Raw genomic sequence first — 27,664 nt, 5'->3', positions numbered from 1 at the left:
TAATAGGTTTTTTTTTTCTTTGAAAAGGTGTGTACGCATTTTATGTAAAGAAAAATGGTCATTTTACCACAGAGGAGGAGGGAGCGTCATTTTTTTTAATTATTATTCAGCGGACTTCTATTAAATTTTTAGCACGGGCACCGTTGTGCAGGTACTGCTAGTTTTTAATAAAGAAATTAATCAGTTTAAAAAGGCGATAAACTCTGAGAAATAAAAATAGTGACCTCTATTGTATAACAGCCAACAAAATTTGCTGCTAATGCCTGAACAGTATGAATCTTGGTGAGAAAAGGGGCCACCGCTAATTCCTATAGAAAGAAAACATCAATACTGCTTTTTGTTGACAAAGAAAAGAAGAAAAAACATGTTTGTTCTGTTAACTCATTACCACTCAACTTAATTTAAAGTAAAAATTTGGAAAAAACTAAACTCTTAGACAAACAGTTAATAACAGAACATTTTCATTCAAGTTAATTTAAAAGGCAAAGAAAAAAATGGCACTTTTTTTCCAAAATTATTTTAATAACAGAAGGCCATTACACACAAAACAAGGCAGACATTGACAAATTGTGTGTAAAAATATATCTTTGACATGTACACAGGCACTCAGATTAACAAATTTAAATCCTTTGTAATCAATAAAATCCACATAAATACTGAAAATTAGGAAAAAATAAATAACAATAATAACTTCTGGGTAGAAAAGTGACACTCACATTGATTTTATCACAATAAATTAGTTAAAAACAATATGAGTATTTCAAAACTTTGCATAAATGCATAACAAGAGTATTAGGAAACATGTGTAATATGATTTCAAAAAATACAATAGTTTCTGTTTAAAATAAATTAAAAATTTTGTACAGATATGTATAAAGTAAACCTGAGGTTTTCTTTTTTGAGTAGAACCTGAAAAAGAAAAAATAGATAAATATCCAATACAAATAGACATTTTCTGTGAAGTAAATAAATGCTACGTTGGAAACTTCAAGTCTTTGCTAATAACTTGTAAACATTAACTACATTATGAGAAGTAAGAAATAAAATGGCATATAATAACAGCGTCTAACTATTTTCACTGTCAAAGAGCACATTGTTGCAAAATCTGAAATGCCACATTCAATTAAAAAAAAAAAAACAGTTAAAATAAACTTCTATAACACTAATTTATACAGTAAAACCTATACGAACAGCTAATTGCTGGTGGTGGATCAGAGATTTGGAGGGAGAGAGAGAGAGAGATACTAAGAATCACTTAATAACTCTATTGTATACTATATAATGTCTTTAAACGAAACTGAAAAAGTTACTTTTGGGTTTTGAAATTTGATTACTTATTAATATGAGTTAATAAACAAATTGAAACATTGCACATTTCAAATTCTTTCAGTTTTATAGCTTAAATTTGATTTGTACAGTCAATTACAAAAATCTAAATGATAAAGTGCTCATTGTAAAGCTCATTATCCATGTACATGCTAAACATAAAGAACAAAAGCATGAAAGCAAAGATAATTACTAGAGTCTACATTTACATGATTTAAAATGTTTAATTTGAACAAAAAAACTGATTTTAAAACTTTATACATGATTTGTAAAAAATGAAGAAGTTAAGTAGAAAACATAACTTATCAATTGCCTGACATTTCAGAAATGAAGTCAAATTTGCAACCAAGCACAAAATGCCAATAATTGCACACTAGGTTAATTCTATCACTTTTTCTAAATACGAATTATTCATTCAAAAATGCAAGTAATGCAGAAAAGCCAAAAGTGCTATCCAATAAAGATCAAGAAAAATATGCTATTTACTGTGTAGGGGGGTGGGGGAGAAAACCTGGAATCTAATGGATTAGAAAGAAAATAAGCTATAAAAAAAAAATAATTTGAATTTTGACCTCTTGAATTCAAATTATGTTTTTCGCAATCATGAGTGTGTGTGTGTACGTAGGCGTGTGTATTTATGTATGTGGGGGGTATATGTGTTTGTGTGTAGGAGGGGTATGTGTGTTTGTGTGTAGGCATGTGTGTTTGTGTCTGTGTGCAGGCATGAGTGTGTGGGTAGTTGTGTGTAGGTGTTTGTGTGTGTGTAGGTGCATGTATTTATGTGTTTGTGTATGTGTGTAGGTGTATATATGTGTATGTGTTTGTGTGAGTGTAGGTGTGTGCATGTGTGTGTAGTTGTGTATGTGTGCGTGTGTGTGTAGTTGTGTATGTGTGCGTGTGTGTGTAGTTGTGTATGTATGCGCGTGTGTGTCGCATATGGATGCAACATGGAGACTGTTTTCGCTATAGGAGCAGCATCGTGAGGAGCCGGTCGACGGTGATACTGTAGAGGGTGCTTGCTGGTGGGAAAATAAAATCATAGGAATGCCAAAACAGTCAAATGAAAGCAATAATCAATCATGATTACTCAAAAAACTTTTAAATCAAAATTTTTGATGTATTATGTTACATAAATCTTTTCAAAGCAATGATTTTGCAAATGTTGTACTGAGGGGAAAGAATAAATTTCAACAGAGAAAAATTTTTACACCTCCTTTTTTAGCCCCGAAAGCTTAGAAAAAGATCAGATAATCATGGTACTGTTCAAATACAGGTATGTCATGGTTTATTTTCAATGTTTTTCGCCGAAACAAAGCAGTTCGTGAATGGTCAAATGTCTTCAAAAGCAATATTGTTCAATTTCGAAATTTAATGTTATTTTTTTTAATAAAGCATTCCATTTAATAAGACTAACATTGAAATGAAAAAAGTGCTACCAAAAAAATTAAATAAGCCATTGAATTTTTAAAATTTGGATCTGTGCAACTGTTGGATTTGTTTTAGCCTAGATTGAAATTCATTTTGTAAGACTACTTTTGAATAACTGTTACATATGTTTTCAGCGTTGCAATTTCAGTGAGAAAGTCACAAACCCTATCAGCTGAGATTAACTACATAAGAATTTGTGGGAAATGATGATTAAAGATATACTTACGAAAATGTCATGTGCTTATAAGTGATTTGTGAAATCTAAAACAAACAAATACAATCAACAAAAGCAGGATAAACATAAATAAATAAATAAAAGTTACGTCATTAAAAATAACAATAATAATAATAATAATGGAAAAAGCATATTTTGCAGCAGTCAATCATGAAATCTGAAATTTGTTTTCCATAAAATAGATAAATTGAAAACTTTAACTGTCTGAACTTTGAAAATCACAAAGTGTACTATCTGGACTATAATTTATGCAATAATTTATTATTTTTTTAACTCCATCGCTTTTAATTTAAAACAAAATCATAGTTAAGTTTTTATAAATGGTAGAAATTTGAAGCAATATTTTCTTTTATGTAATGGAAAGTTGTTGTTAGTAGTATTGTTAGTATGAAAGTTATGTATTGGAAAGGGTTCAAAGGCGGGTTTCAAGGCTAATAAATGGACTTTCTCATTTAGATTACAATAACAGGCTTAGAATGCTTAAAATGTAGTCTTGAGCAAAGAAGAGACCAAAGAGACATGATTCAGTTGTTTAAATTTATTAAAATGAAAGATGTTACGGGGCTAAAGTTTAGCACTGAAAACAGGACAAGGGGTCATTGTTTTAAGCTATTTAAATCTCAGGCTAACATGGATATTAGGAAAAAATATTATTTTAGCAGGGTAGTGGAACCTTGGAACAGCTTACCGGAATAGGTGGTAATGAGCAAGGGGGTGGATAGTTTTAAGAGGGCCATTGATCTTCACTGGGGATTGTAAATTGACTAGAACCAACCTAGTTGGGCCCAGAGCCTGTTGCTGGTCGTCACTATTGTATTTGTATTAGTAATTTCAGTGTGTTCCAATATTTTATTCAATGAAAAGTATTATTTGAATATCAATTAAAAATAAAGTTACTGTAGATTTTGAATATTTTCAAATTTGTAGCTACACTGCTAATAAACTACCCAGTTCAAATGAAATACTGGTGGACAACAGTATTTTATTAACTTAGATTCCAGAAAATGAAATAACAGCATAACTTAGATTTCCCAACAAAACTACAATCAAATACATTCAAATGAAAGGAAAAGGAAAACAAGAAAAAGAAAATTAAAATTTTAAAAATTTTCAGCAAAATTTTCTAAAACACATTTTTTGGAAAAAATTTAAAAGATAAAAAAACATCATTGCAAAGTGAACAAATGAACCACTTCAAGAAAGAAAGATAAAACTATGTGAACATAAATTAACTAAAATTATTTCAAACATACCAGATTTTGTTTTAGAAAATAAATGAACATGGTTGAAATAACTGTCAGCATCTGTTTCTTCAACTTCTTTCTCATTTATCTTTGAAAATGCAGCCAGGGGATCCTATATCACATAGAGAAGAAAAGAAATTATTGAAATCAGATTATAGGTACATAAAAAGTAGTAAACGTATTGAGCAGAAAGTTAGAGCAGATCCAGAAAAAAATCATGAAACCGATATGGTTGAAAGGAAATCTTTTTCAAAAAAATAACAACTAATTAAACATAAAATAACTAATTAAATATTCCCCTCTCCTTATACTTCCCTTCTAATCCCATGCTAAATTCTACGTTTTTTAATAATTCAGATTTGCTGGCACTCTTGGCTTCAGTGAGATGAGATCTGCATCCAGCTAGGTTATTCCCTATTATAGTGCTACAAATTCTGTAAATAAAATTTTTTTTAATGATTAATTTGTTGTAATTTGGCTAAATTTGGCATTTATTCCATTATTCTTCATCTAAAAATTATTGTAGTAACTTAACCTGTAAATAGTTTCTTGTTATGAATATACAGTCCCTTTACAATCGAAGGAAGTATATGGTCCCTCCATTTCTGCACGCTAAGATTTGTGAATGGAATAAAAAGAAAACTTGGAGAAGGATTTCAAATTTTGTCGAAACTTCTCTAGGATTTCTAAATAGCCTCTGTGAGTGATAAAAAGGTCAGACTGGTCTGAGCCATAGCGCTGAGAGCATGTATTTGGTTCTGTGTGTATAGTCTCTTGCTGTGTTTTTGCGAATTTTGAAGTAAATATGTGTGTGACCATTGAGTTTACGGTGTTTAATTGTTATTTGCTTAATTGCTGATGGCTGATTTAGCAGTTATAACTACATTTCCTGTACATAGTTGTAAATAAGTCTGTGTTCTCTCAAGAACTGTGTCGTATTGAAAGAAAGTTTGAAGCTGCATCGAACGTGTAACAATAGACTGATGAGTTCCTAACAAGGACGAAACTGCAGTTACTGGATGCAATAACCATGCTCTTGGTACATTGTAGTTTTGCCATACCCCAGGATTAAGGGCAGTGCAGTAACTTACTGCTTAAATACCTAAGTTTTGCTTTCAATTTGCGACTCCGAGAGAGATTGCGCGGGGCACACAAGTCACCCCATTCTTATCCAAACACCCGTCGTAGGGTAAATATTTATCTGTAGTCAATCACCCTTTCAGTATCCTCCTATCTAACAGTCCAATTGGTAGGTGACGTGTTATTTTTATTTTCTTTCTGCGAGTGAAGCAATCATTTCGTGGAATTTACGTGTTAATGGGGTAACTCACTCTCCCCATGCAACAGTTACTGCTTCGAAATTTCTCCTTCTAGGCAGCGTAGCTTTGCATTCTCTAGCTTTGCATTTTTTGCATTTATATTGCTTTGTGCTCTGAACACTGGCGTGCAAACGTAAATTTGCAGATTGTGAAAAGATAAAAAATGATGATTTATAGAAAGTTTTAGATAAAACTGATTGGGGTAACTCAGTCACCCCGCGCAATCTCTTATGTCACTGTTAGGTGCGCAATCTCTCTTGATTACTCCAGCTACCAGTTTGTTGGCACTCTCAGCTGCATTAGAATGACATCTGCCTCCAGCTCTGGTATTCACTATTTCAGACTGATGAGTCCATAACAATGACAAAACTGCAGACTCTAAATTTGATAATCAGACTGTTAGTATATTCCATGTTGCCTTAGTCTTGGCATAAGGGTGGTAACTTACTGCATAAACAATACAAATTGATTATTAATTTCAATGTTTCATGGAATGGTATTTCTCATGCTACTGTCTTTATAATTGGAATATAGTGGATCACGTTATCCATTGTTGTATGTAGCAAGTGGATCTCAGGTCCAGTGATCTTATGATGCTGCGGCTTGCCGTTAGTTTTATTTGCTTTGTGATTGGTAAATGGCGAGCCACATACATATGATCTGTCGCTTTACATGCTGAGTAGCAATGTTCTGTTGCCCTGGTTAATTTTTTTGCAGATGATTTATCTTTTAGGATTGATCCCCCTCCCCCCTTGGAAAATTATAGGTATTTTGCTGAAATTGACATATTACTGAAAAGAGCATTATTTTATAATATCCATTTCATGATTTAAATTTTTTGCTTCATACATTATGGTATAACTTTTGAAGTTTTTTCATTAGTATTATTTCTGTGTAATATTTAGTGTGAATAAAAAATCTGGAAATAGTTTGAAATTTATATAGAACTTGAACTTTTAGAAATGTGGAGAAATAATCATATATAGAAAGTAGAACCGTGAAAAGAAACAAAAGAACATTTCAAAGAAGTAATTTTTCAAAAGTTTAATCCTTGACAGCAAAAACTTAGTCAGGAATGAATTCATTTTTTTTTTTCAAAGTAAACTGATGCATATGTAAATACCATCTTTTTGATAAAACATTGGGAAAATCAGAAAACTTAAAATGTGGTAATCCTTTAGCATGAGAGTTTTCATTAGACAGACTTAATATTAATCATTGAAAAACAAAGTGATGATTGTACTTAAATATAAACCAGTGAACTAGTCTAATTACAAGTGACAATATTATTATTGCTGTCAAAATATTATTGCAAAGTAATAGTAGGAAGGAATTTTAGGTTTAAAACATGCTTTCACAAAAAAATAACACAATTAAATGAAAAGTTATTGTCTTAAGTAAAATGAAATAAATTATTCATAATATAATAATAAATCAGAAATATTACATAAATGGGACTTACAATTCCAGTTCTTTGACATAATAATGTTTGCAACTCTTTTAGGCGTGTTCTTTGGTATTCATAGCTAAAAATCATGATGCACTATTTCAGTATATATGCAAAATTCAAAACAATTTAAGCACACTCTAACAAATATTCTTTCTTCTTAAAATAGAAAAATTAATGAGGGTCACATTAATGAAATTTTTTAGAACCAATGTTTTAGAAAACCTGTTTCCATCAACCGATTTCCTACACCAGCAGATACAGGATCGGCCAAGCAGTCTGTGCTAAAATTGTCGCAGCCAATGTAGGCTTGTCGCAAGAAAATGGTTCCTAACTGGCATTGATGATCCTGTACTGTCTCGGCCTTTCTAGCAGTTTTTACTTCGGTCGAATCTATGTCGGCAAGCCTTCCAGGGGCAGAACCCTGTTATTGCGCTTCTCTGTTGGGTTCTGGTGCTTTTAGGGAAGCGGTACTCAAGTTCTTTTCCTTAGTCAAAAGGGACGTAATTTATAGTATTTCAAGAAACTGTTGTTGTAATTTATTTGATTCCACTGAGATATTAACATTTCAAGTACTCTTAGAGGGTATAGGTATAATGCTTTAAATAATCAGGCAAGATATTTTTATTTTTCTGTGGAAGCTTTGTTTTGATAGAAATTGGTAAACAATATTCAACCGCATTCTCATATCTAAGGTAATGCAATGTAAAATCGACTTCATTCAAATTAGATTAACTTCTCAACTCTTTCGGCATGTGTAAAGTTTCAGTTTTAGGTTGGCATCCTTTGATGTCCAATCATATGCAAACGAGGCAAGTATAAATAGTGATTAATTCCAATAGTTCTCTCTCTTTTGAGTTCATCAGCCTCTTGTGTGTTAGGTCCGGTAGGTGTTGGGGAGTTGTGAACTCCACCTCCACTTATGGCCAGGGTTTATTTTTATTAACTTATTTTGTTAGTATATTTATTTTAGTTTCTAAGGACCAATATATTTCTGGTAAGATTTTAAACAAGTTTCCAATGTTCATTTCTTCACATAGACATTAATTCTGCATCTTCCATTGTGTGGTATTATCTCTGCTTGTATAAGCTAGTAATATTGTTTACTGACTTATGGAACTTAGCCTTTCGGCATTTCGTTTAAACATCCTAAGTTATCATGTTTCTCAGGATTCTGGTATTTGAACTTATGATGAACAAGTGTGAAAATATTTCCTTACAGTTACCAATATTTTTATGTTTTAATAAAGCAAAGAAACGGAAATATTTTTTTTATTTCAAAAGACCCTTCTTATAAAGAATAATTGACTAAATTTATCATAATCCTCAAATTTTCTAATTTATTTTATACAATATTATTTTTAAAAAATCTCTAACTTATTTTAATTTTGTATTAGTATTTTTTATTTTTTAAATATATAATGTGTTTACTAGACTTTATTTATTTATATAATATTATTATTTATTAATTATTTATATATTTTTAAATGATTATATATTCAAACTTAAATTATAACTTTTTAGATTTGCAGCACCCTTTGATGAATTTTTAGTGAAACGGTTTTGAATATTTTTACTTTCACAAACAAAAATTATGACGATCGCATTGACTATACGCAGGGCCGATCCTAGGGTGTCGGCCGCCCGTGTGCAAAGACCTAATGTGCCGCCCCTCAAGAGTAATTTGCATATTTTTACTAATCTTTAACGTCTAGGGTCTGGTGGGGTAAAGTGGTCATAAAATCGTAGGTTTTCAACTTAGGTGGATAGTAAATACAATAAATTCTTTAAATACTTCAACTTTTTTTGCTGTTATTTTACATTGCATTATTAAAGAACACAATACATTGAATTTTAGGAAGAAAAATATTGATTTCAGTAGTTTTATAGCACTTCCTTTTCCCTATGTTTTTATGACCACTTTACCCCATGGGGTGGGGGAAAGTGGTCATAACATGGGGTAAAGTGGTCACAGTTAGAAATAGATGCAAAACCATCACAAATAACCCTAATACTTGCATATTTAGGTTGTTTTTGTGGTTACAAGTATATTCACGAGTACATGCGTGTATACACGAATATGTACGTGTTGTGTTATACACGAGTAAAAGCGTTCCTATATGAGTAGATACATGTAGACATCAGATACATGCATGCACGTGCCTACTCAAGTATATACGTGTATATAAGAATGTGTATAAGCATGTATGTACCTACAGGAGTGTATACGTGTCCACATGAGTACATACATGTCACATGTATATACGCGTCACATGTATATACGTGTCACGTGTATATACGCGTATAAACGAACATCATATGCTCGTATGCACTTGTATCTCGAGAAAATATGTGCATACTTGAGTATATACGTATATAGTAGATGTATATACGCATATATAAGTGTACATACATACATATACGGCTATACACGAGTTAATTCGTGGATACATCCAGTGCGACTTTGGGGGTACGTGTCTACTCACGTATATGTAATATGGAAGCACGAGTATGTACGCATGAATATGTGTAAACACGATTATGTACCTGTATAGACGTATATACGTACATTTACGTGTATACACCAGTTCATGTATGTATACACGAGAATATACGCTTATATACTTGTTGGTCTACAGAGTGAATCTAAGCTCCTGGGCAAAAACCAAATCGGTGTGAGAATGGAGGATAAGAAGCAAAGAATCATAAGGAAGTTATAATCACTGACGCGCTACATGCACACAAAGCCAGAAACTGATGGATGCAAAAAAGGGCACAAATTTGTTGCACAAAGATGATTCTACCTAGAGCAGTTGTTAAAAGTTACAGCCTGTAGTAGCTCTAATACACACATCGCATTAAAGGTGCAGCGGCTGATGAAAGTTTTTCAAAAGTCTCGTTATTGCAACAGAGAGTGATAAGTGAATGCGACGCATGTATTACAGCTGCAGGCCGCAAATTTCATCAAACGCTTTAAGACATTTCTAAGACCTAAAATGCTGTGTAAAATTGTCTTTGTGTAATAAATTTGTGACCTTTTTTGCATCCATCAGTTTCTGGCTTTGCGTGCATGTAGTGCGTCAGCATTGTGTTTGTGACCATCTGTTCCTTATGTGATCCTTATTTCTTATCCTCCCCTCTAACACCTTTTAATAATTTGCTTAAGAGTTTAAACTCACCCTATATACTTGTATTTCTTATGCTTGTATGTAAGTGTCTACTCGAGTACGTACGCATAAAAACGTGTCTACCTGTGTATATAATTGTTCGTATATACACGAGTATAAGCGCTCCTTTACGTGTATAGTAGAATGTATAGCTGTATGAATAAAATATACTTGCAAATACCCATCTACGTATTTATTGGTGCATTTATGTTAATACGTCTAGATATGTGTCTACACGAGTATATATGCGTATATATACGCATGTACTCGTATATTTAACCCCGTTTCCTGCAAAAACAATACATATTAAGTAAAATTAATATTTAATTTGTATCTGCCTTGATTCAATGACATTAGAAGAACAATATTCGTTAAGCCTAAGATTATGACCACTTTACCCCATCTTAATTAAATTGTTCTAAAAAATTATCTAACATAGATTCAGCTAACTGCTAATGAGTAAGAGTTCTTGAGACATGTAGGAAGCTTCCTGTGCAGTCAATCTGTTCATAATTATAACCAACAAAATTTCCCAAGGAAGTTAAAAAAAGTGTTTAGATTTTTAAAATTTTCATATTCACGCAAAATAATTTTTTTTACCAAATAAAATTTTGCCAGTTGTAAAATTTTATATTCAAAATGTAGTTTCTAACTGCCCTACTCTAAAACAAAATTTTCCCATTCTTTCGAACATTTTTTTAAAAGCTATTGCCATTTATTTGACGTATGACCACTTTACCCCATTGACCACTTTCCCCCACCAGACCCTATATAAATCTTTCTTTAAATTTCTATGCCAAGTTCGAATTTAAAAAAAAAAGATGGGGGACAGAAGAATGATCTTATATAAGGAAGAAATTTTTTATAGTAAGAAACTCCTTAGGTACAATTTATATCTTTGAAGAAAGTAATAGATACCAAAATTTACTAGTAGTAAAAACGCATTTTATAGTAAGATAAATAAATACCTTTGTGCTGTTGTAAAGAAACAAAAAGTAACAACGTATAAAAAGCACAAATTCGCAGATTACCCACTGCGAATTTGTGCTTTTTATACGTTGCTACTTTTCGCATTTTATAGTCTTTTTTCGGTGACATCAGAGAAGGAACGGAGGAAGGGAAGGGGTTAGATATCAGGGGTTCAGGAGAGGAGGATTGCTCTAAGAAAATTATCGAAATTGTCGTATGAAAAATATTTTTAGTTAATCTTTAGTTGTGTTTGGTAGCAAGGACAAAAGAGTCAAGTATATTCAAGGTGCATGGAAAAATTTTCAAAATTGACGTCATATATCGCAATTTTAAGAACTTTTTCAAGACTTTAGGTGGAAGTAATGTTGCAGTTCTTACCTAAAATTCTTTCAAAATTGAAATCAATTTGTTGCTATTTTTTAAGACCGTAGCTTAGGAAGGATCGGCGTTCTTCCCGAAAAATCTCCGAAACTGAAATTTTAAACCCTCAATTTTGGGTTACCTTTGTTGACGTTGCAAGAGGGAAAGAGATTCAATCGTCTCCCATCGAAAGATTTCGAAATATAAATTTAAAACGCAAATTTAGGCCGTCTTTGGTGACGGTAGGGGATCTGGCGGCTATCCTCCGGTTATTTCTCGGCACTATTTTTTCAAAAACCCGTTTTTGACTAGATTTGAAAACAATAGGGGAAATGTGAAAATATTCCGAACCAAAATATTTTTCGGAACTGAAATTCATTATAGGCTATTTTTGTGAAGGAAGGATTTTGGAGCTCTTAAGCGGATATTTCTAAAATCGCAATTTTATATTATCTTTGGTGACGTTAGCAAAACTGGAAAGTTTTACAGATCTTTCAGATATTTTTCAACATTAATATCTGAAAAATATAACTATAGACTTTTGTCCACCTCACCTCGACGATTGATGGATATGCGCTAGCGCCGTAAAAAGTTACATAAGCCTGGCAGTTCTCCTCCGGAATTCTCTAGAAAAAAAGTCCCAAAATCGTATTTTATGCATTGCTTGATAACGATGAGACTAAGAGCGGGCGGGGGTTCAGTGTGCCCTCACGAACTGTGTTTTTGAAACTGAAGTCAATTTCAGGCTAGTTTAGGCAGGAAGCTGTGGCTCCACTTAACCGTCTAAAAATGAAATTTTCAGGTATAGTGATTACGTTGGTGAAAAGGGGGATCCGGGGCCTTTCCTCAAAAGTTCTTGAATTTGATGTTTGAAAAACGCAATTTTAGTTTGCTTTTCAATACGCTAAGTGAGAGGGGGAGGAATAAGGGGCTTCTCTAAAAACGCTAATTGAGACTGTCTTAGGTAGTAATATTTGCGAATGGATTTCGGGGTCCTCCAATGCAAAAATTTCGAAAAATGCCAAAGCAATTTTATATGACGTTTGATGATAGGAAGGGCTGTCGTCTGAAAACACGTTTTGGATTTTGGAGCCAACATTTTTAGGCTATGTTTGATTAAGCTAAGATAGAAGAGGTGAATCAGAGACTTAATTGGGTCCTTAAGATTGATGGTTCAACCAGCGAATTTTTCTGAAAGTAAAGTCCTAGAAATGCAATTTTAAGCCTTCTTTAGTTTCGTCAAGGAGTTCATAGTATCCTTTTGGATCTTCGTTTTGGAGTTATATTTAAATTTGCTTCCTGGGGCAAGGGAACCTCCTACCTGATCTGAAACCGGGCAGTTCATTCAAGATTTTAATCAGAAAAATTGTCATAAAGGGGAAAAGTACAACATTTTAGTTCGTCATTCATATATGTTACTCTCAAGGGAGTCGCAATTTTCCACTTTCTCTCCACGCATCCACGATTGTTAAACACAGAGATTGTTACATAGTTTGTTGTTTGAAATGCTTGCGAGAGTATCTAATCAGTATAGCTTTTTTTTAATAAATAAAATGTATCTTCATTGTTTAGATCTTTAAAAGCTTGAAGGGTAAACATTAGAGGTCGCCCTCGGTGCTCCTTTTAGACAGCACCATTTCATGCTTCAGAAGGGGGCCTTTCCCCTCTCCTGTATCCATGCCTGATTACCGGTTATGTCACAAACTTAGCAACCAAATTAAGCATGTGTGTTAAGAGTAGTTATTAATGGACAATGAACCAACACAATGTTTCCTAACATTCTATTTTTCTTAAACTAGGCTATGCTGTCGGGAAATCGACAAATACTTTGACAATGGAACATTTAAAAATCAGCATATTTATTCTACTTATTATAAGTTATCTTGTGAGAAATTTTTGAGGAATTTTGCTTGATTATAAGAACTATATAATGCGGCCTGCGGCCGCCCCTTGCTTTGGCCGCCCTTGTGCGGCGCACACTCTGCACACCTGCTAGGATCAGGCCTGACTATACGTAAAAGTTGACCATGTAAAACACAAAATATATACAAAAGCACAAATGAAATGTTAATATCTTGAATTATTTTGTTTAATTTAATCTTTACTCATACGAAATGAAACATCCCCCCCCCCCCTTCTTTTTCAGATTTTATTTATTGTCTTAAAATAAGTTCAATGTCTTAATTGCACCTTCTTTTATGAGATTTTTAAAATAGAAATAAAATATTTGATTTCTTTTCAATAATCAAATTGCTTATAATTAGTAAATAATCCTACGAAACTAACTAAAATTTATTAAAGTATGTTTAAAAAAAAAAGAAAGATAAAAAACTACTTGATTTCAAGCGAGTTTTCCTTTTTTTTCTTCTGAAGTGTTCCGAAATATAGCAGTGTACTAAAACTTGCTTTGAAACTCCTTTCTGATTTAAACTGATTTGTTGTAAGAAAAGGATTTGTAAGGGTTGACCTCAAGACACCATGACTTTTTGACCACTCTTTGAATGGGGAGCTGGTTGAATGGAACTAACTTACTCAGTTGTTTGTGAAAAGCGCTCCTTAGGGAATTGACCTCCCAGGGCTAAGGACCTTATGTTAGCGCTGGACGTTTCTGTTATTCCTCTCTCAGCTGGGCTCTTTTATACAAATACAAAAGTGACGACCAGCAACAGGTTCTGGGCCCAGCTAGACTGGTTCTAGTCAATTTACAATCCCCAGTGAAGATCAATGGCCCTCTTAAAACTATCTACTCCCTTGCTCATTACCACCTCTTTTGGTAAACTGTTCCAAGGTTCCACTACCCTGCTAAAATAATAATTTTTCCTAACATCCATGTTAGCCTGAGATTTAAATAGCTTAAAACAATGACCCCTTGTCCTGTTTTCAGTGCTAAACTTCAGCCCTGTAACATCTTTCATTTTAATAAATTTAAACAACTGAATCATGTTCCCTCGGTCTCTTCTTTGCTCAAGACTACATTTTTAGCCTTCTAAGCCTGGAATCTTAGTCTAAGTTAGAAAGTCCATTTATTAGCTTTGTAGCCCGCCTTTGAACCCTTTCCAATACGTTAATGTCATTCTTAAGATAAGGAGACCAAAACTGAACAGCATACTCCAAATGAGGTCTTACCAAACTTCTATATAAGGGCAGAAGAACTTCTTTAGATTTGTTTCAAATAGATCGATTGATAAACCCAAGCATCTTATTGGCCTTGTTACTAGCAATGCTGCACTGTTGGCTAAACTTTAAATCCTGACTTATTAAGACCCCCAGATCAGTAACTTTGTCTGCCTGACTAATGACTGAACCTTGCAAATAATAACTTGTACACTTATTTTCCATGCCCTAAATTCAGCACTTGACATTTCCCAACATTAACAGCCATACCCCATTTATCAGCCCACTCCGTAATATAATCTAGATCCTCTTGCAGCTGTTTTGCTTGTTCTTCATTTTCTACAGTCCCCATAACTTTGACATCATCAGCAAAACAATTCATGTTCCCTGAATTATTTTTGTGAATATCGTTCATAAAAACAATGAACAAAACAGGACCTAACACTGATCCTTGAGGAACCCTGCTTAAAACCTCACTCCAATTAGAATAATTTCCCCTTACAACTACCCTTTGTTTCCTTCCGGTCAGCCAGTTTTTTACTTAAATGAAAGTTTTCCCTCCTATTGCTATATCAGCTAATTTGCTAAGTAGAGCAACATGCGGTACCTTATTGAAAGCTTTTTGAAAATCAATGTAAACAACATCTACAGGCTTCTTATTGTCCAAAGCCATGGTAACTTTATCATAGAAATGTAATAAATTAGTTGCACAAGATTTACTTTTCCTGAAACCATACTGAAAACTAGTCAATAGATTTATTAGTCTCTAGAAAATTTACTATCTTAATTTTTATCAATGTTTTAAAAATTTTGTAAACCACCGAAGTTAGACTCACAGGTCTATAATTTCCCGCCTTCCCTTTAGACCCTTTCTTGAAGAGCGGTGTAATGTTAGCCAGCTTCCAGTCTTCTGGCACTGTCCCCGAGTTATAAGAAGCATTGAAAATATTTATGATTACATCTGCTAATTCCTCCGCACATTCAACTAAAATTTTTGGATAAATATTATCAGGTCCCGCAGCCTTAGTCTCTTTAAATTTTTTTAAATGAAGTAAAACGTCATCCGTGGAAAATACAAAGTCCTCAAGCTGTACTATAGCTTGTGTCTTGTTGGTGTCAACTGTTGAGATACAGTTATCGTTAAAAACACTCGAAAAATAGCTATTAAGAACATTAACAATATCACTATCGTCCTGAATTAAAATTCCGTGCTCATCAACTAGTGGCCCAATATGACTATTTCGAACTTTCCCCGAATTAGCGTATGCAAAAAACCTCTTGGGATTCCTGTCTATGTTATCTGCCAGTCTTTGCTCCAACTCTCTTTTCTGAATCCGTACCAAATAATTAAATTTACGCCTTGCCTTACTATATTGGAGCCTATCTGCACTGTGACCAGTTTCTCTAAACCTATGAAAAGCAGCTTGCTTGTAATTTAGAGCGTCTTTAGTTTCTCTGGAGAACCACATTGGCCAGATTTTAGTGTTGACACTCTTTCTCCTAAAGAAAACATGATCCCCAACCTTTTTCGCTAGCTTTTCCTTAAACTCTGCCCACTGAAGATTCACCTCGCTATTGTCCAATCCAGAAGAAAAAACTGCTTTCAAACTCTCCCTAAGTGCCACAAAATCAGTATTTCTGAAATTGGGCACAAACCTAAAATTCTCTACTTTGTGCGTATCAAAATTAATCCCAAACCTAATACTGTTGTAGTCACTATCTCCAATGTGTTCCCCTATACATAACCCCTGAACAGAACCTTCCATATCACAGAAAACTAGATCCAAAATGATGTCCTGTCGAGTACCCTGAGTTACAATTTGATCTAAAAAACAGTCACCAGTTACTTTCAAAAATTCCTCTTCTCTGCTATTACTATGGTAAAAATTATTCCAATCAATTCCTGGAAAATTAAAATCTCCCATTATAATGACTGACCCCTTGCTTGAAATGTCACTAATAATACTAAACATCTGTTCCTCTTGACCCTGGCTTAAGTTGGGTGGCCTATAAATGTTCCCTAAACGTAGTTTATTGCCCTTATTGCTCATCAACTCCACCCAAATCACATCAATCTCATTAGGTTTATCATTAATTACCAATTTGTTGCAAGTTAAAGTGTCTCTGACATAAAATAAAACCCCACCACCTCTGTTACCTACTCTATCTTGTCTAAACAAATTATACCCAGCAATAGATAATAAATCATCATCACTTATGGTAACACATGTCTCGGTAACTCCAATAATATCCAACCTCTCGTCTATAATTATGCTTTTCAAATCTTCCATCTTGTTCCTAATACTACGAGCATTTGTATAAAAAACCTTAAGTAAGCCCATCTTACCTTTATTTAATGCTGCGCGATTATTTGAATCCCAACTGTTAAAATCTTCTCTCTTATTAGTCACCCTATTTCCGTTTCTACTAAAATCCCAATAGTTAGTACTCATTCGAATTCTGCTCCTTAAAGCATGCCCCCCATTCCAACTTAGTTTTTTGATTCTGAATCCTCTAAAACCAAACCACTAACCATTTTGACCCCCGAAAAATATCCTTTAAGGGAAATAGGGGATTAGCCGCAAGCTTTGATCTCCTTTGTAATCATTTATCTTTAAAATACTTCCCAAGCTTGGGCAACTGATATCTGGGCACTCAGAAGGGATTACAGTCTTAGGAGTTACGATAAAAGAACCGACCAGCAAAGGGATGTTTCTGTGTTTATGGGTCGTTTTAAAATGTCACAATGTATCAAAAGTATTCTTCCGAGGGAAGAATACTTTTTATCCTCTTAGAAAATCATTCATACACTTAAAGCATTTTTTTCTATTAATTAACTTGCTCATAGATTGAGTCTATCAGTCAATTGTTTGAAGAGTGTTTTGTTCAGGGTTGGCTTTCTGCCGGCAGAAACTAGTTTTTGCCGTGCCAGTGGCAGAAACTGGTTATAACCGGTAAAAACCGGCAGAAACTGGCAAAAACTTAAAAGCATCTTTAATTACTTAAGTGTTTGCTAAATGATATTCATTTAAGTAAACTAAAAAATTAAACTTCATTTCATCATTTAAAAAAATAAAAACCTATGATAATGCCCTTGATTTAGTTCGAGAAGGGAACTTTTCAATTGCAGATACTCGTAATGTTTGGATTAATCTAACAAAGGACGAAAAATCATATAGCTGCTCAGGAAAGCGGAGCGACATACAAAATTAAAAGGCATTTCTGATTTTCATTTGCTTACTCATACGCTTCATCTAAATTGTTTGTGATCGAAATTATAACGTGCTTCAAGAAGAAAGTGCCAGAATTTTACTTGCCAATAAATATTAAGATAGATTTTGTATGCAATGTCACAGTTTTGCAAAACAAATTGGCCCTATTTCTCGAAACTTATTTTTCCAGTTAAATTTCTCTCACTACCCCAGTTACTACATGGTGAACCAGTTTAAAAAAAAAAAAATACAATCGATGAAAGTTTCACGAACATTGCTTGTTCCTTCATGCATTGCTTGCTAGCTCTTCTGTTGAAGGAATATTCTAAAGTTTCTCATTTGTGCATATTAGGTTGAGAAACTATTTAGATTTTAGAAACCACCTTTACTAAGAAGCAACTGCAGGGTCCAAACAATGTAACATTTGATTTTAAATTGTGGTAATATCGTAATTAAATTGTGCTTTGGTTAATTATTATTTTTTCCATGCACTTCCTATTGCATGTCAATAATTTAATTTTTTTTTTCATTTTGTGAGTTTTTGCCAGTTTCTGCCGCAAATGTGGCAGAAAGTGGTTTTTGCCATGCCGGTTTTAACCGGTTTCTACCAGTGGTTTTAACCGCCTCGGCAGAAACTTGCCAACCCTGGTTTTGTTGAGGCTTTTTAAAGATTGATCATATCACATTTAACAGTTTTGATTCCTTAGGTTTACAAAAAGAAAAAAAAAAATTATATACTAAGAACTAAGATAGAAGAAAAAAGAAAAATAAATCAATAAAATAATTAGTGATATAAAAATTGCTTTATGTTCTATCATCTATTGTTTACTGTTTTCCCGTTAGGCATTTCAGTACATATTATAAACCTTGTATTTTTTTGTAATATTTAATCCAGTACCTAAAAACTAATACAGCGAAGCAATTTTCAATTTGCTGCAAGCTCAGCAGCAAAAACAATATTAAAATCCTGATAGAAAATCGGAAGAAAAGTGCTATTACAATGTAGTAAAAAGCAACTCTGTTCGTTATCTGCAACATGCCAGCTAAGGGTTTTCGGCCTGATCATGGAATGGGTTAAAATTATAATATTTTTATAGTCAATTGTTTGGTATAATGTTAACCCTATAACAGCATAACTCGCTTTTAATGAACAAACCTCTCTCACACCAAGTGAAGCGTAAAATTTCAATTGACTTCCATTTTAGCTTATCCATGTTTGGAAAAATTACATTAACGTTCTGAAATCAACTGAAAGTTAGTAATGAGCCATAAATCCTGAGAATTAAGTGATGACAGCTTTTTTTTTTTATTTGTGGAGAGAAGCATTCAAAACTTGTATGTTTGTTTATGCCAGTATTATCTCCTCCAAAATAGATATCCTCAGGATAATTTGGCCCAAATTCAAGAAAATTTAGGCAAAAAAAATCAAAACAACTACAATAATGAAAAATGAGAGGAATCTGAAGCTATATAACACACTTAACATAGGTTTTGATATGCAAAAGAAAAATCAAACTTTTCCCGAAGCCAGAGAGGCAAATGACGCTTTTTGGGGGGGTGGGGGGGAGTTCATGAGTATTTCTCCAAAGCAGTAACAGGAGAATGAGACAGGAAGCCAAATCAAAGCAAACAAACCAACTTCTTAAGAACTGTACAGGAATTTATAAGAAAATAAAATACAAAAACTACGCATAAATTTTTGAGAATTTTCACGAGCTCCTTTTTTACAAGCACTCGGTTATAGCAAACAAATATCACAGATTAAACACAATCATTATAAGCAAGTTTGAGTGCAATAAACTAAAGTTTCGATTCATTTCTATGTTTATATCACTTATTGAACTAATATGCAAGGAAGGAAAAGTTATTTAAATGATGCTATAAGCGCACAAATTAGCGCAAAAATGCAGATACATAATTCAGAGTAAGGACTTCACTTTTCAATGCAATATATCGGAAAAATGACTTTTATTGCTCTTTAACTATAAGCTCACTCCTTTTACAATAAAAAATAGGGTTCATTTCAAGACTAATGTCTGGCATTTTTTTTTCTTTTGGAAGTTTTTGTTTTTATATTGTTATTTTATTTACTAGTTTTCGGTTGATTATAATAAAAAAATGTACTTTTGAGACACGTTTAAAGTAAATTTTTGAATTAATATGGAAAATAATTTTATAGAATTAGATCTGTTGCAGATTACGTGTGTCATTTACTAATGTTTAGGACATTGGAAAATATCATCAGGGGTCTGTCCAGGATTTTTCACAGGGTCCGTTTTTTGTGAAAAATCAGATAATTTTGTGAAAAATGAAATAATTTTGTGAAAAATCAAAAAATTTCGCAAAAAAAATTTTTTTTTGTTAAAACGAAATTTTAGAATTTAGAGATGGCACAAACCGCATCAATTAAACCTAAAGTTGAGTGTTTTCCTCTTCTATGCCGAAAAAATCATTCTGGATTTTTTTCTGATATTTGGCGGGAGAGAGGGGGGGGGGCATCACTCTTTCAAGTATCAATATTTATCTACCATTCTCAGGGGTCTGTCCAGGATTTTTCACAGGGTCCGTTTTTTGTGAAAAATCAAATAATTTTGTGAAAAATGAATTTTGTGAAAAATCAAAAAATTTCGCAAAAATTTTTTTTTTTATTTTTATCAAAACGAGAAATTTTAGAATTTAGAGATGGCACAAATTGCATTAATTAAACTTAAAGTTGAGTGTTTTCCTCTTCTACGTCGAGAAAATCATTCTGGATTTTTTTTTCTGATATTTGGCGGGGGGGGGGGCATCGCTCTTTCAAGTATCAATATTTATCTACCATTCTACATTATGTTAAATTAAGCTAGATATATTTCTGTACAGTACTTAAAATAATTGTAACAAAAATATAAATAAATAAAATAAAATTCAGAATAGGGTTCAGCATTCAACTTTTTGACCCAAGACACTCTTAAAAAGCACAGAATTTCGTTCAAAACTTATAAATTCCGTGATTTTAACAAAAATAAAAAGATATTTCAATTGTTTACCTCTTAACGAAGCGTAATAATCATTAAAAATTCGAAAAATCGGATTCCCATAGCGGATGCAAAGAGATCGCAATTCTCAAAGTGAAGGCATCAAAAGTATAAAAACGGCTTGTAAAAGAAATATTTTTGATAAAATTATTTTAAAATTGCATTTTAGAGTCCTATGATAAACATATCATTAATATCTGTGGACACAGTTGACCCAAAAAATAAAATAAAATAAACAATCTACTTAGCATTTTAATTTTTGACTCATAACAGAAAATGGAATTTTGCTTTAAAAACTTGAAATGAGAGCTCTAACAGAAATAAAGAGACTTTTCATTTATTTGAATCCTAATAAAGCGAAGTTAGCTTGAAAAAAGAACAAAATATGATTCTCATATCGAATGTTGAAAGATTTATTGTTTATTAAATCATGAGCGGAGAAAAGTGCTTACCAATACCTTTTCAGAAAAGTTTACAAAAACACCGCTGCTAATTAGCTGTGATAAAACAAACAACCATTATATTTATTTGGCAGTAGCAATTATTTATCGCTTGCAAGAGCAGCCCAAGAGTGCCGATTTTTTTTTTTTTTTTTTCAAAATTAGCCGATTTTGTATAAGCTGATCCCTTTAATTTGACTTAAAAAAAGGTTCCAAAGATTATCGGTTTATACACAGAAATATGCGTTATTTTGCTTTCAGATTTGCTCTTTCAATAAACAATTTGACAGATCCGATCTTGTTTATCAGAACTTTGTGAAGGGTCCAGGGCCGATCCTAGCAGGTGTGCAGAGTGTGCGCCGCACAAGGGCGGCAAAGCAAGGGGCGGCTGCAGGCCGCATCATATAGTTCTTATAATCAAGTAAAATTCCTCAAAAAATTCTCACAATATAACTTATAATAAGTAGAATAAATATGCTGATTTTTAAATGTTCAATTGTCAAAATATATGTCGATTTCCCGACAGCATAGCATAGTTTAAGAAAAATAGAATGTTAGGGAACATTCATTGTCTCTAACATTGTCCCTTGGGTGTTAGTTCATTGTCCATTAATATCTACTCTTAACAAACATGCTTCATTTGGTTGCAAAGTTTGTGACAGAACCGGTAATCAGGCATGGATACAGGGGAGGGGAAAGGCCCCCTTCTGAAGCATGAAATGGTGCCGACTAAAAGGAGCACCGAGGGCGACCACTAATGTTTACCCCCCCCCCCCCCAAGCTTTTATAGACCTAAACAATGAAGACATATTTTATTTATTTAAAAAAAAAAAAGCTATACTGATTAGATACTCTCGCAAGCATTTCAAACAACATACTATGTAATAAACTCTGTTTAACAATCGTGGATGCGTGGAGAGAAAGTGGAAAATTGCGACTCCCTTGAGAGTAACATATATGAATGACGAACTAAAACGTTGTTCTTTAACCCCTTTAGGACAGTTTTTTTTTATTAAAATCTTGAATAAACTGCCCGGTTTCAGATCAGGTAGGAGGACAGGACCCTTGTCCCGGGAAGCAAATTTAAATGTAGTTCCAAAACGAAGATCCAAAAGGATGCCATGACCTCCTTGACGAAACTAAAGAAGGGTTAAAATTGCGTTTCTAGGACTTTACTTTCGGAAAACTTCGCTGGTTGAACCATCGATCTTAAGGACTCAATTAAGTCTCTGATTCATTTCTTCCACAATAACTTAATCAAAAGTAGCCTAAAAAGATTGGCTCCAAAATCCAAAACGTGTTTCCAGACGACAGACCTTCCTATCATGAAACGTCATATGAAATTGCTTTGGCATTTTTCGAAATCTTTGCAGCGGAGGACCTCGAAATCCATTCGCAAACATTACTACCAAAGACAGTCTCAAAGTGTCCTTAGAGAAGCCCCTAATTCCACCAACTCTCACTTAACGTATTGAAAAACAAACTAAAATTGCGTTTTTCAAACATCAGTTTCAAGAACTTTTGGGGAAAGACCCCGGATCCCCCTTTTCTCTAACGCAATCACTATACCAGAAAATTTCGTTTTTAGACGGTTCCGTGGAGCCACAGCTTCTTGCCAAAACTAGCCTGAAATTGACATCAGTTTCAAAAACACAGTTCGTGAGGGCACACTGAACCCCCGCCCGCTCTTAGTCCCATTGTTATCAAACAGTGCTTAAAATACGATTTTGGGACTTATATTTCCAAAGGATTCCGGAGGAGAACTGCCAGGCTTATGTAACTTTTTACGGCGCTAGGGCATATCCATCAATCGTCGAGGTAAGGTGGACAAAAGTCTATAGTTATATTTTTCAGATATTAATGTTGAAAAACATCCGAAAGATCCGTAGAAAAGCTTCCCAATTTTGTTAACGTCACAAAAGATAATATAAAATTGCGATTTTAGAAATATCCGCTTAAGAGCTCCTAAATCCTTTCTTCCCAAAAATAGCCTATAATGGATTTCAGTTTCGAAAAATATTTTGGTTCGGAATATCTTCACGTTTCCCCTATTGTTTTCAAATCTAACCAAAAACGAGTTTTTGAAAAAATAGTGCCGAGAAATTACCGGCGGATAGCGCCAGATCCCCTACCGTCATCAAAGACGGCCTAAATTTGCGTTTTAAACTTATATTTCGGAATCTTTCGATGGGAGACGATTGAATCTCCCTCCCTCTTGCAACGTCAACAATGGTAACCCAAAATTGCGGGTCTAAAATTTCAGTTGCAGAGAGTTTTCGGGAGGAACGCCGATCCTTCCAAAGATACGGTCTTAAAAAAATAGCTTCAAATTGATTTCAATTTTGAAAGAATTTTAGGAAAGAACTGCAACATTACTTTCACCTAAAGTCTCGAAAAAGTTCCTAAAATTGCTATATTTGTCGTCAATTTCGAAAATTTCTCCATGCACCTTGAATATACTTGACTGTTTTGTCCTTGCAACCAAACACAACTAAAGATTAACTAAAAATGTTTTTCATACGCCGATTTCGATAATTTTCTTGGAGCAATCCTCCTCCCCTGAACCCCTGACACCTCCCCCTACGCTTCCCCTTCCTCCGTCCCTTTTCTGATGTCACCGAAGAAAGACTATAAAATGTGAAAAGTAACAACGTATAAAAAAGCACAAATTCGCAGATGGCAATCTGCGGCAATATGCTTTTTATACGTTGTTACTTTTCGTTTCTTTACAACAGCACAAAGGTATTTATTTATCTTACTATAAAATGCGTTTTTACGACTAGTAAATTTTGGTATCTATTACTTTCTTCAAAGATATAAATTGTACTTAAGGAGTTTCTTACTATAAAAATTTCTTCCTTTTTATAAGATCATTCTTCTGTCCCCCCCCCCTTTTTTAAATTCGTACTTGGCATAGAAATTTAAAGAAATATTTATAGAGACGTTAAAGTTTAGTCAAAATATGCGAATTGCTCGTGAGGGGCGGCACATTAGGTGTTTGCACACGGGCGGCCGACACCCTAGGCTCGGCCCTGGAAGGGTCCGTTTTGTTTGATCGTCATTTTGTGAAAGGTCCGTTTTGTTTGATCGGGATTTTGTGAAAGGTCCGTTTTGGTTGATCGGATTTTTGTGAAGGGTCCGTTAACGGACCCAAATATCCTCTGGCCAGACCCCTGATCATAAAATAATGAAATATTAACAACGAATTTATCAGGTTTTTATGTCCATAAAAAATGACAAAAGTTGAACTTTTAAGGCGATAGAAGATCATTTATAGAGATTAAACATGTTATGCAACTTTTGAGCAAAAAAATACAGCACTTGTTTGTATTTACAGCTTAACATTTTCATGCATTTAATAAAGAAATATTTTCCCCAGACCTGCACACTTTTAAACAGTTCATCCATTCTTCACACTGTTTTGTAGTTTGACATCCAAAATAGTGTCTTTTTTCAAAATCCTTTACAAATGCTGAAAAGAAAATTAAAAATACTTAAATAAAAAACATTATTCGTTGCAAATTGTCCAACAACAATTCTCAAAGCAGTTTCAAAGTATCACTAAAACACTTATTTCAAAAAACGAGTATTTATGTGAGAAAAAAAGTGTTGAGGACTATAAAGCTCCTATACTTCTTTTGATAGAAATTGTTGTATAAAAAGTCAACAAAAGATGAAATTTTACAAGTTGCATTTTTGTATTAACGCTCACTTCAAGGACTCGGAATTGCAAAGAGAACAATAAAATTAATCATTATCAATCAGAAAGACAAAAAGTATTTCGAATGTGCTACGTAACAAACTTACTAATAGAAAAGGCGTTTGATATCTCTGTATATAATTCAGGCTGAATCCTGCATTGTTCAACAACAATCACACCAACAGGCTGTAAAATAAATGATAACTAATTAATTTGAATGTCAACATATTCTTTAAAAAACATTCATCAATGTATGTTATCATTAGTTTCATTAATCATTCCTTCATTCATTACTAGCAATGCAACAAATATTATATTTTGCCGAGTATCGAATAAAGGGTGTGAATTATGTATTGAAAAACATTGTTTAAGGCAAATGACTCTGATGGATAGTGTAGGTGGAAAAACATGAAAGGAAAGTAAAAAGAAAAACAGAAAAGATTGCAGAGGGAAAAGTGGCCGATGATTCTTTTTTTTTGCAATCAATAATTTTTTGCAACATTGCTCTCGCCATGTGGTGAGTGGATTATTTCCAGTATGTTACTATTAATTATCAATAATTTATCATTATACTTAATGTATATTATCAATCATATGTAAATACAGTGTTGATCCTAAGGCATATTTTTGCTCCTGTTATAAAATAATGACAAGTGAATAAAACTTACTTCACTCTCAAACACTGCTCCATGTTCATTCAATCGAAAGTAGAAAAGTAGATTTCCTTTGAGCTTAAACCATCTTTCCTTGTAAACTAAAACAAAATCATTCAATTATTTTAATTAGTCCCTTCTATTTAAAAAAAAAAAAAAAAAAAAAAAAAAAAAAAAAAAAAAAAAAAAAAAAAAACAAGGAATCAAAATTGCAAAGCAAAAATATTATACTGTCATTTGAGCAAAGGAAAATAATAAAAAAATGGAAGTACATTGTTTATAATGAAGCAATCCAAAACTTTTGTTTTAAATTCACTCCAAGATAAAATTTCGTAAGCGGAGGTTTTCTTATAGCTTATAGTTTTAGTTGCCATAAAAAACAATTATTCGTTTGCGTCTTTAAATGATTTATCTGGAATTTACAGGGGTATTTTTAATGATTCTGAGATACCAAAAAGTATCAGATTTCCTGATAAAAGAAAAATGCAATAAATTTTGGACTTGCACCTTGCACTCTACTTTTAATCCCTCCTTCTTAAGGACATTTTTTCAACAACAACAAAGCAAGTTGACAGACGCAATTGGAAATATGTACATTTATTTTTACTTCATACTGATCACTGTGTTAAGGAATAAAAGATTGAATGCTTTGTATTGTAATTTTCAAGATTGAATTTGAAACGTTTTATCATCCACTGCAAAAATCAAGCTTATTCATTACGTTTAAGTTAAAAAAAAAAAAAAAAAAAAAACTTGATATCTGTTGTCCTAAAATTTTATCAAAATTGTATCCTAAAATTTTTGAAATCACCACTCCAACCCCTGTAAATGCCAGAAAGCGGGGCTCGGAGGATCTCTCCCCCTGTACTGACTAAATTACGAACAAATATAGGAGGCAAAATTTTTCACGGTAATGTCGTTTTTTCCCTTTTAAATAAGAATGTAACTGTTCCCCCCCCCCCCCAAAGCTTGTTTGTTTATTCAAAAAATAAAAAAAGTTATGATTTCCAGCATTGTTAATGTTAGTATAAGACTCTATCGTTTTTGTTGTAAGGGCTTCAGGATCAGGCTGCGCCTGGGGCCTCACAATCACATGATCCGCCACTGATTGTCTGTTATTATTAGAGAATGATATAAAATTTGACTTAGATTGGGATAAAAGTACAATAACAAATGCAATTCAAATGATTAAAAATTTTCTTGGGTAGTCATGCCGTATTGATTCGCTTCAGTAACCATAAAGCGGGGATATTTCGATAATTGTGATTTTGGTAACCCTGCAGATTTATAGGAACCCCAAAGCGAATAGATGTTTCCGATCTCTTTTGTTTAGATTTGCAAAGAAAAATACCTCTGGCGTAGGCGCTGTGGAGCCAAAAATTGACGCCAATGAAGAAAGACCGCCAGATTCCCAATCATCGAAATCTTCCCCACAAAGCTCTTTCAAAATAAAAGAAAACGTCATTTCCAAAACATTCAACCACATGCTTTCTTAATGCTTGTAACTAATGCGTAACACTCATTCTATCTTTATTTATTAGAAAAGTTTCTGCTTAATCAAATACAAGTGCAGCATTTAATCACCTGTTGTACATATACTTGCATTTATGCAGAAATCACTGCAAGTGCTAATGAATGAAAATAGATTTTAAAAAGAATAATTCGAAGTGGGAAACCGTTTTTCACCTTCTCTGAAACCAGGGCTTTTGTAAAATAATCTTCCTTCCTTGTCGCCAGGCTCAGCTGAAAAACAAACGATTTCCTTTTCGTTACACCTCATTTCCTCTGACAGCTATTTAAATTCATGCAATATGATAGTATAAAAATATAGGTGTTTAATTTTGATTTTGAAACTGCTAAACGATTCGGTCTGCTACATTGTTTACAGTTTGATTTGCATTTCGATTGCGATTCTATGCTTAGTAAACCGTCATGAGCATAACAGACGATTGGGTGAAGCGATTGCAAGTAGCCAATCATTGCTCTTAACGGTTGGGGATTTTATTCCCAGCATTTCATTTCCTTTTTGACCT

The 27,664-nt window shown here is 33.3% G+C and overlaps 1 protein-coding gene across 1 annotated transcript; it reads right to left on the bottom strand.

Moving 5' to 3' along the window:
- Positions 1 to 700: 700 nt before the first annotated feature.
- LOC129217602 (pleckstrin homology domain-containing family J member 1-like) lies at positions 701 to 27,500 on the bottom strand. Its single transcript, XM_054851928.1, has 8 exons — positions 27,318 to 27,500; positions 25,647 to 25,732; positions 25,086 to 25,164; positions 24,660 to 24,750; positions 7,015 to 7,078; positions 4,243 to 4,345; positions 2,981 to 3,015; positions 701 to 909 (listed from the first exon to the last, which is right to left on the bottom strand). Exons 1-7 carry the CDS (start codon positions 27,409 to 27,411, stop codon positions 2,996 to 2,998), a joined length of 537 nt encoding a protein of 178 aa, XP_054707903.1. The 5' UTR covers positions 27,412 to 27,500; the 3' UTR covers positions 701 to 909; positions 2,981 to 2,995.
- Positions 27,501 to 27,664: the final 164 nt, after the last annotated feature.

This window comes from Uloborus diversus, chromosome 2 (genome assembly GCF_026930045.1).
Source record: "Uloborus diversus isolate 005 chromosome 2, Udiv.v.3.1, whole genome shotgun sequence".
Classification (NCBI taxonomy): Eukaryota; Metazoa; Arthropoda; class Arachnida; order Araneae; family Uloboridae; genus Uloborus; species Uloborus diversus.
Note: the sequence above shows the minus strand (reverse complement) of the source record. Positions and strands in the feature narration are given on the sequence as shown.

Bases quoted from the DNA above. Each gene is read 5' to 3' on its own strand.
- LOC129217602 (XM_054851928.1), bottom strand. From the start codon at position 27,411: ATGAGGTGTAACGAAAAGGAAATCGTTTGTTTTTCAGCTGAGCCTGGC. The intron at 7,079-24,659 runs GTCTGGGGAAAA...CATGATTTTTAG, and splicing joins AACTGTTTAAAAGTGTGCAG to CTATGAATACCAAAGAACAC. The intron at 4,346-7,014 runs GTAAGTCCCATT...TATGTGATATAG, and splicing joins TATGTCAAAGAACTGGAATT to GATCCCCTGGCTGCATTTTC.